The sequence below is a fragment of the Pseudonaja textilis genome, chromosome 1 (genome assembly GCF_049901715.1).
Source record: "Pseudonaja textilis isolate UNSWEBS1 chromosome 1, rPseTex1.2, whole genome shotgun sequence".
Taxonomy (NCBI): domain Eukaryota; kingdom Metazoa; phylum Chordata; class Lepidosauria; order Squamata; family Elapidae; genus Pseudonaja; species Pseudonaja textilis.
Window position 1 is genome coordinate 224,601,593 of NC_141990.1, and position 10,252 is coordinate 224,611,844.

The following is a 10,252-nucleotide window of genomic DNA, read 5'->3' on the forward strand; positions in this document are numbered from 1 at the left end:
TGTTTCCAATGTTGAGCGAAGGCTAATCTGGCCGCTGTTAAAATGTGTATTGTTATGTATTTGGTTTTTGGAAATTTGCTTATCAAAAATCCCTAGTAGGAAGGACTCTGGTTTGTATTCGATCTGCTCTTTGGTGATTTCTTCCAACCAAGTTTTGATTTTCTTCCAATACTTTTGGGTTTCTGCACAGGACCACCACATATGGAAAAAGGTTCCTTCTTTTTTCCTACACTTCCAGCAATGCGGACTCATGTTGGGGTGCATCTTCGCTAACCTCGAAGGGGAGATGCCATCTGTAAAACATTTTATAAAGATTTTCCTTGTATGCTGCCGATTTGGTAATCTTATTGTTTCTTCCCCAAACTTTCTCCCATTCCGCTAATGTGATGCTGCGCCCTACGTTCTTACTCCAAGCAATCATATTTCCTTTTACAATTTCTTCTTCTAGTTCTGTTTCTAATAAGTAGTTATAAAATTTTGTTATGTTTTTTTATTTGATCCTAATAAAATTTTATCTAACTGTTGCAGTTTGTTATTAATTCGAATTCTTTTTTGTCTTGTTTATATCTGCTTTGAATCTGAAGATAAACCCATTGATCAATTTTATGTCCTTGCTCTTGAAGATCCAGCCTCGGTTTCAAATTTCCTTGTGGGTCTAATAAGTCTTTGTATTTAATCATTTTGGTAAGCTCCAAATTGTTTGGGTGAATCATTGCCTCCATTGTTGAAATCCATACTGGTACTTTTGTATAATGTTTTTTCCTTATTTTCCTCCAAATTGTTAATAGTGCGTCTCTAATTAAATGTCTATGGAAATATTTTTGACTGGTTTTCCCTACGTCCCATAGAAAGGCGTGCCACCCCTTTGTAAATCATGGCCTTCTAGAAATAGTATTCTTTTATTGGTTAAATTCACCCAATCCTTCAACCAAACTAATGAGGTGGCCATATGGTATAACTCCCAGTTTGGAAATGCTAACCCTCCCGGCTCTTCATATCCTGCATTGCTTTTACATTTATTCTGGGTTTTTCCTTGCCAAATAAATTTCAGGGTTGTTCTATTGAGTTCTTCAAAAAACTTTTTATGTAATTTAATTGGGATCGTTTGGAATAAATACAAAATTTAGGGAGAATGTTCATTTTAATAGTAGCAATTCGGCCTAGTAGTGAAATTTGAAGTTTCCCCCACGATTCTAAATCTTTCTTTACCTGATGTATCAGTTTATCATAATTGTTTTCTTTAAGTGTCTTACAGTGTGGGGTTAGCCAAATTCCTAAGTATTTCACTTTCTTTGTCACTTGTATCTGCATTATTTCTTCTAGTTCTATTTTCTGTTTTTCTGTTAGGTTTTTGGTCATTAATTTGGTTTTTTTTTTTTTTTTAAGTCCCTTCTGCTCCAAATTTCTCTAATTCACTCATCAATTTTGGTCCCCTGTCTTTTGGTTCTTCAAGGAAGAAAATCATGTCGATCCATAAGCGCTTGCAATTTATATTCCTCTTTCTTAACTGTTAATCCCTTTATATCTGAATTCCGCCTAATTTGTGTTAATAATGTCTCTAATGCTAATATGAAGAGCAGGGAGAGAGTGGGCAACCCTGTCTCACTCCTTTTTCTATCTTTATTGGTAGCGGTGCATTCCCCATTCACTATTATATTAGCTTGTTGTGTGTCATATATAGTTGTTATAATATTTTCAAATTTGGTACCCAGATTCAAATTATAAATTTTTGAATTAAAAATTGCCAATTCAAATTATCGAAAGCTTTTTCTGCATCTAGAAACATGAGTGCTACTTGTCTCTCTGGGTGGGCTTCATAAAATTCTAGTACGTCTAATACTATTCTTAGATTATTCTTTATTTGCCTAGTTGGAAGGAATCCATTTTGATCTTCATGTATATACAAGTTTAGCAATCTTTTTAATCTGTTTGCTATAATAGAAGTGAATATTTTATAATCGGTATTTAAGAGTGAAATCGGCCTGTAATTGCTTATATATCTGGGATCTGTATCCTCCTTCAGGATCAGCGAGATCAGTGCCCCCCTCCATGAGTCCGGCATCCTAGCTGCTAGTAAAACGTCATTAAAAATTTCCACCATAAGTGGTCCGATTTGATCTGCTATTGCCTTGTACAGCTCCCCTGGGATCCCGTCTGGGCCCGGGGTTTTATTATTTTTCTGGCTCTCTATTGCTGATTTCAATTCCGATTCAGTAATGTCTTTATTTAATAGTTCAGCCATTTCTTCCCCAATTGCCTTATCCTTTACTTCATCTAAATAATTCCTTATTCTATCTTCACTGACATCCTCTCTTTTGTATAAATCTTCAAAGTATTTATGAATGATTTCTTTTTTCTGTTCTATTTCCTGGTATGTATCTCCTTTGCTATCTATTAACTGGTATATCAGTCTCTTCTCTTTCTTTTTTTTCAATTTATAAGATAGCCATCTTCCTGGCTTGTTGGCATGTTCAAAATAGATTTGTCTAGTTAAGTTCAAATTCATAGTCATTTTCTCTTGATCAATTAAATTCAATTTGTGTTTGACTATACTTATCTGATTTTGCAGTTTGGATTCTTTTGGGTTATTTTGTAGAAGGGTTTCTAGCTCCTTAATTCTCTGTTGTAATTTGTTTTGTTGGGAATATTTTTCCTTGTTTCTCTTAGCATTATAAGAGATTGTTGTGCCTCTTATAACACGCCTTCATCGTATCCCAGACATTTTGTTTCGTGGTTTCTCCGTTATCATTTTCTTTAATAAAAAAATCAATTCCTCCTTTAATTTATTAATATATTCTTTCTCTCTTATTAATTGAGTGTTTAAGGTCCATCTTTTCTTTGGTTTTGCCCTGCCCTTCCATATTACCTGTATTGGATTATGGTCTGCCCATTCATTAGGCAAAATTTCCACTTCTTTTGTCTCATTTGCTATCTCTCCACTCATCCATGCCATATCAATCCGTGTCCATGTTTGGTGGGGATTTGAATAAAATGTAAATTGTCTTTTTCAGGATGTAATCTTCTCCATATATCTGTCAGATTTAGCTCTTTCATCATTTCCCTACAAATCTTGGGAGCTCTCTCTTCCCCTTTTTATTCTTCCCGGCATTACTGTGATCCTTTTGGAAATCAGCAATGGAGTTGAAGTCCCCTACCATACAAATATTTCTTTTTTGCAATTCAACCAATTTTCCATATAGGTGTTTAAAAACTCTTTTTGGTCTCCATTTGGGGCATATATTACTACTAAAAGAATTGGAATATCATTAATCCAGATCTGCAAACCCAGAGTCCTTCCTTCTAAGTCCGACCATATTAGCTCAGATTTCAAATCCTCTTTCACATATACTGCGATTCCCTTCTTTTTCTCCTCATCTGCTGGTGTGGTAAATAATTTTCCTAATTTCGGGCATTCTAAATATTTTTCATCCTTCTTCTTTATATGGGTTTCTTGCAGGCACGTTATATCTGCATTATGTTTAATTAATTTAGATAATATCCTTTTTCTCTTAATTGTTGAATTTAAGCCATTTATGTTTATTGATAGTAATTTTTTTCTTCTCCCATCTATTTAGTTTTGTTTTGCTCTTTGTCGTGTAACAATTCCTCTCTCTTCTTGCGCTTGTATTGATGTAGTTCCTTCTGTCTTTTGTTGTGGATAGGTTTTTTCTTGGTTTCCTACCGTTCCAGTTCTATTTTTATGTCCACTGTATTCTTCTTGAAACTTTGTGTCCAATTTCTCCCTACTACTTTGCTCCTGTGGGCCCACCATCCGTTCGTAAAAATCCTGGGCTTTTTCCATAGTATCTATTTTGATTTTCCTCTCTTTCCACGACACTAACATTCCTTCTGGAATAAGCCATTTAAATGTGATTCTTTTTTATTTAAATATGCTGCCAGAAATTTATAGTCACGCCTTTGTTCCCTTATTCTCCTTGGTATCTGTTTAAGAATCACAATTTCTTTCTCTTTGTAGGTTATAGTTTTATCTCTTGAGGTTCTATATATCATGTCTCGAACACATCTTCTAGTGAATCGTATATGTACTTCCCTAGAACAATTGTGGCGTCTTGCATAATTTGTATTGACCCGGTAGACTTCATCAAACTCTTTTTGAATTTCATCTTTATCCATCTTCAATAAACTGGCCAGTATTTCTGCCATCAAGTATTCCAGGTCTTCTTCTTTTGATTCTGTCACATTTTGGAATCTTAGGTAAGTTGCTGCCTTGTCCATTTCTAGGAGGACAAGGGAGTCCTCCATTTCTTTGCTCATGCTTTTGAGATCTTCATCCACCCTTTCTAATTCCCTTTCTGTTCGTTCGGTTCTTTTCTCTACTTCTTTTATTATAACTTCATTTTTCTCCAAGGCCTGCTACAACACCCCCACTTTATCCTCTACTTTGGAAATGTCCGCTTTCATTTCTGTCTTTAGTTTCCCCATTTCTTCCTTCAATTCATTGATATCTGCCCTTGTTTCACTGTGGTTTTTAATCATTGTTTCTTGCAATCTTGTCAATGAGTCCTGTAAAGTTAGGAACATTGCTTGGATATTCGCATTCGAGATGCTAGTTGACTTCTCTGTTGGTAGTGTTTCCTCTATTGTTTTTGTGCCATGGGTGAAGTTGTTGTCAAAGTAGTCATTATTGTGGGATTAACCTTCCTACCAGATTTCAAAGCAGTGGTAGTTGTAGTAGTCATTTCCTTTAAAATTTGTTTTTGTTGTTGTACAATATTGAATATATTATTCCAAATTGGCATTCAGTATTCTTAGTTCTGTAACTAAAATTGACCAAGATCTATCAACCTATTAAGTAGCTATATTCTTGACTAATTAGTAAAGTGTATATATTTTTCTCTAGTTTAACTTCAATATAAAGTAACCTTAACTATAAAATATATTACATTCACAGATAAACCCACACAAAGAAATATAATATTGGTCTAGAGAGCTCTAAGCTTATTAAGTAACTAGTGCTTAATATTCTTACTGTCTCCCCTATATTCCCATTCAAATTATATCAATCTCTATTAATAATAACTTAACTAAATTAATCCAATATTTTAACACTCTAATATTTCATTACTGAATGTACATATTTATCAAGAGGAAATCAGAGGGAAAAAAAAAAAAAAGCAAGCATATTTCAACATAGCATACCATCAACAAGTAAGAAAGAAGAGAGGCTATTTTAGTAAGTATGTACACACAGAAAAGGGTTGAGGAAAAGAAAAAAGAAAATTCCAAAGACAAGAGTTTTTGTTTCCGCTTTTCACTTTGGAAGCTTCCACTTCTAGCACACTGGAAATGGCAAATGAAGATTTGCTGAGTAACAGCTGCCAGTAAGCAATATTCCCACTCGTTTCAGCGTTCTGGATACTGCCTATGGCGTTGCTCTGTCTTTCCCCCCGATCGGCTTCGTTCTGCTTCTGGATCCAATTTAATAGCTTCAATCCAAATGTTAGTGATAATAGAGTCTTCAGACTTCCAAAATTCTCTTTACTTCTTTTTTATTTCCGACTCTCTTCTGCCTGCCAAGCTCTTTCACATTCACTAAACCAATTCTTTTGTAGCCGCTTCGTCTTGGAGCTCACAGCTGGCATTCACACAGTATTTAACAGCCTGAAATCAGTCTATTGTCAGTCAAATATCTTCTCTGCCACGACTCTCTTTCCCCCGAGCTTGCAAACTTTCACTCACTTTTTTCTTCCCATCGGTGGCAGTCCGGACTTGAGCCTCCATTGTTAGGAGGCTGTTCTTGATCGTTGGGCTCTGGAGGGCTTCCTCTTCGTTACAGGGGGGTTGCTTTCCCCACACTGCAGCCCGAGGTTCTCCCACACCGGCACGGGTCTCTCCAAGACTCGAGCACCCAAAGATCGCACCAAACTCAAGAAAAGGGAGGCTAGAATCACGGCGGATTTCTGCCCCTCTGTCCGTCCTTGCCTTGCCACCGGAAGCTCTCTCCAAACTGTTATGTTAAAGGATACCAATGAACAGACAATAACTGATTCAAAGAAGTACATTGAAATATCATTTCAGGAGACATGCCAACACCCAAGATATCTTAGAAGATAGTCTTTATTTACAAAAAGCTCAAGAACTAGAAGATAAAGTTGGATCAGCCCTTTTGACATTGCTTAGTTAACAGGTACTTGGAACTGATGGAATACAAATAGAAATATGGCAAGGAACTGAAGAATCAATAAAGGTTTAACCATAGTGTGCCAATAAATCTAGAAAACAATACAGTGGTCAACTAATTAAAACAAGGGTCTTCAAACTTGGCAAATTTAAGACTTGTGGACTTCAACTCCCAGAATTCCTGAGCTAACATGACTGGAGGAGGAATTCTGGGAGTTGAAGTCCACAAGTCTTAAAGCTGTCAAGTTTGGAAACCCCTGAATTAAAAGAATCAATCTACATTCCAGTACCAAAAAAGGGAAAACTAGCAGAATGTGCAAACTAACATACTATGGCCTTAATTTCACATGTAGTAAAATAATGCTTAAGAACTGTCAACATTCCCAGAAAGACCAGTCATAGGATAACATAGAATACCAGGATTGGAAGAGATCTTGGAGATCTTCTAATCCCATCTCCTGCTCAAGCTCTTCTTCCTGTAGCATTCCAGACAAATGATTGTCCAATCTGTTCTTGAAGATCTCCAGTGAATGAGCAATCACAACTTGCAGAGATTAATCATTCCACTGATTAATTGCTCTCACTATCAGGAAATTTCTCCTTAATTCTAGTTTGAACCTCTCTTTAATGGGCTTCCACCTACTCTTGTCCTTCCCTTAGGCACTTTGGAGAATAGATTGCCACCCCCTCCTCTGTGACAGCTCCTCAAGTACTGGGAGGCTGCTATCATGTCAATCTAGTCTTTCTCTTTGTTAGACTAGACTTACTTAGTTCCCACAACAGTTCATCAATATGGCTTAGCCTCCAAACTCCTTATTATTTTGTTGCTCTTCTCTACACTCTTTCTAGAGTCTTAGCATCTTTTTTGTATTGTGATGACCAAAACTAAACACTGTATTCCAAGTGTGGTCCTTCCAGTGCAGTATAAAGCAGCACTATTACTTCATGTGCTATTATCCCTCTGTTGATACAGTCTAGATCTACATTGAGTTTTTTTATTGTCTCATACGTATCTACCTGTTTTATATCTGAGTTTCCCTTCCTTCTTACCAGTCCTTATCTCAATATTTGATTGGTTGTCTTGAGGTTTATGGAACCATGATGGTGCAATGATTAGAATGCAGTATTGCAGGCTAGCTCGGCCCACAGCCAGGAGTTTGATACTGACCTGCTCAAGATTGACTCAACCTACCATCCTTCTGAGATCAATAAAATGAGGGCCCAGACTGCTGGGAGCAATATGCTGTCATTTGTAAATCATTCAGAGTCCTGTAAAGTACTATGGAACAGTATATAAGTCTAAGTGCTATTGCTATTATGCTTGAGATTAGGTTCTAAAAATTGGCTTCCCTCCTCATCAGTTTTCATTTTAAAGCCCTTGGGATAAGGTGAGCCAGTTGATTTCCAAACATAATGGTTCCAAATAAGTAAATTGTACTTTTTTGAAGGCGACATTAACATAAATTTGCTATCTTTAAGTACAAATAATCTGCTATCTCCTTTACAGCCTGATAACTTTTTGGTGGGGGGGGGTCCCTTTTAAGACTCATTCTCCAACCATTATGCAACTGCAGGCTAGGCTTCTTTTATCTGACAGTGTTCTAGGCAGAATCTCTTCCCCATCTCTCATGATCTATGTACCTCTGTAAAATCTTCCAATGCAGTTTAGATCCCTAAATTGAAAGAGATGCTAGACACTCAAGATGGCTTTAGAAAATGCTGAAGAATATGAGACTCTTGGAGATCTGGCCTGCAGGTACTGCAGATTCCAAGACATATGTTGCAAAGATAGCCAATGAAAACTGTGCACTAACAGGCAGAAACCAAAGCATCTTCAGATTAAATACATTTTTTTCCAGTGCAAGTAATCTTTATACCCACTGGAATAAAAAATTATAATTGCTGGTTACCACCTGATGGTGTCAGTACACTCCTCCAAAACTCCAGCAAGCAAGCTGAAAGACCCAAGCAAATATAAAGACGCCTTTCTGTGTCGCAAGACCAGAGATCCATCCTAAGGAGTCCTTTTCTGAAGCCCATGCATGTCTGACTGCTTAAGGATTTCTCTCTCAGCAAAATGCAATTTAGACTCAGGTAAAAGAGTCTAGGACCCACTACAGGGAGGAGCTTTCAAAATATTTCTAGCATCTGTAATAGCTTTGTTCCCTATGCCATCCGTCTGGTAAACTCGCAGGATTCTTCTTTCTCGCCATATATATGTATACATCCAAATGAAACTGTGTTGTTTCTCCATGTCATATAATATATGTCTGATATATGCATAATTTTGTATTTATTTATTTTGTCATGTTTATGTACTGTATATTAAAGCCTTTGAGAGCTGTATGCAACGAATTTTCATTTTAATGTGTGCCGATTAGTGTAAATTCAAAGTGACAATAAAGTTATTCTAAGTCTAAAAAGTCAGGAATGAGAAAGAAAAAAAATCTAAATAATGCATCATTTCATAATTGAGGTGGAGGGAGGGAATAATGCAGTATTACAGCACTAAAGTGATTATGAGGTATAAATTCAAAACAAGGGGAAGCTAAGCAGGCAATAGAACTGTCAAAATCTTGAAACATTGGCATGTTTAATAGTATTGTAGCCTGGTTTTTTTTAAATCAACTTTCAATTCTCACCCAAAACATTTTTAACTAAGAGTTGAAATTGTGATTGATTGATCGATTGATTTGCATGAGACAAAGCACTGTGTGCTATATGGAGGAATGAAGTCTGCTTTGTCTTCACTTTCTTTTCATGAGGAACATTTGTAGCTGAACTTACTTTCTACTTTTATTTGCAGAAAAGGACAGATGGCAAAAACAAACTATACCTTGGTGTATGAATTCATCCTACTTGGATTTGCTGGGTCTCCAGAATTACAGGTTTTGCTCTTCATTTTCTTCCTGATAATTTATTTCATTACCTTGCTGGGAAATTTTGCAATGTTTCTGTTAATTCAGATAGACTCTCGACTTCACACCCCCATGTACTTCTTCCTCAGTAACCTGTCATTACTTGACCTTTGCTATTCTTCTGTGGTCACCCCAAAGATGTTGATAGGTTTTATAACAGAAAGCAAAACCATTTCCATAAGTGAATGTGCAACACAAATGTGGTTTTTTGCCTTCTTCGTGGCTGCTGAATGTTATCTCTTAGCATCCATGGCATATGATCGGTATGTAGCTATTTCTAATCCATTGCTTTACACGGTTATTATGTCTAGGAAAACCTGTCTGTTACTCTTAGTTCCACCTTGTTTTGCTGGACTATTAAATGCCATGACACATACAGTTATGACTTTCCAATTAACTTTCTGCAAGTCCAAGATCAATCATTTTTTCTGTGATATCCCTGCTGTCATATCCCTCTCCTGCTCTGAGACACAAATCAACAAGATGGTGCTTTTTATGATGTCCTTCACTCATGGCTCTCTCAGCAGCATTTTTATTATTATCTCTTACATCTATATTCTTTGTGCCATCCTGAGGATCCGATCTGTGGAGGGCCAGCGGAAGGCTTTCTCCACCTGTTCCACCCACTTCATTGCCGTTTCCATCTTCTTTGTCACCCTCTTCTGTATATATGTGCGGCCCAGCCATAGTTTTCTAGCAGACCAGGGCAAGATGTTTTCTGTGTTTTATGCAGTGGTCATCCCCATGTTAAACCCACTGATCTACAGCATAAGGAACAAGGAAGTACAAGATTCCATAGGGAGAGTGATCAGAAGAAAAAGATTTCCATGAATCTTGGCCTAGTCTCCTAAGTAATGAATCTTTCTCCAAAAAGAGAAATAATGATTTAAGTTTTATGATTGCCTTTAAATTGTAAGCTGCTTAGAGTTGCCTCAGTGAGATGGATGGCATAGAAGTTTAATAATAAATAAAATAAAATTTAGATTGTTTGCTTTTAAAATACAACAGGTAAGGTTTTAATAACAAAAATCATGCGGAATAAAATTTTCTTTTGTAGTTGTTACAAAACAGTATTGTAGAGTCAATAAAATTAATCCTGAGCTTCTATGATTGCTAATTATTTCTGTTGTAGATAATATTTTTTTCACTTTTCTTATTCCACCACCCCTGTATTAACTAACTGTAGTCTTTTC

The 10,252-nt window shown here is 36.4% G+C and overlaps 1 protein-coding gene across 1 annotated transcript; it reads left to right on the forward strand.

The window, feature by feature from the left end:
- Nucleotides 1-8,957: 8,957 nt before the first annotated feature.
- LOC148128051 (olfactory receptor 5G9-like) lies at nucleotides 8,958-9,890 on the forward strand. The gene has a single exon (XM_026719649.2). The coding sequence runs from the start codon at nucleotides 8,958-8,960 to the stop codon at nucleotides 9,888-9,890; it is 933 nt and encodes a 310-aa protein (XP_026575434.2).
- Nucleotides 9,891-10,252: the final 362 nt, after the last annotated feature.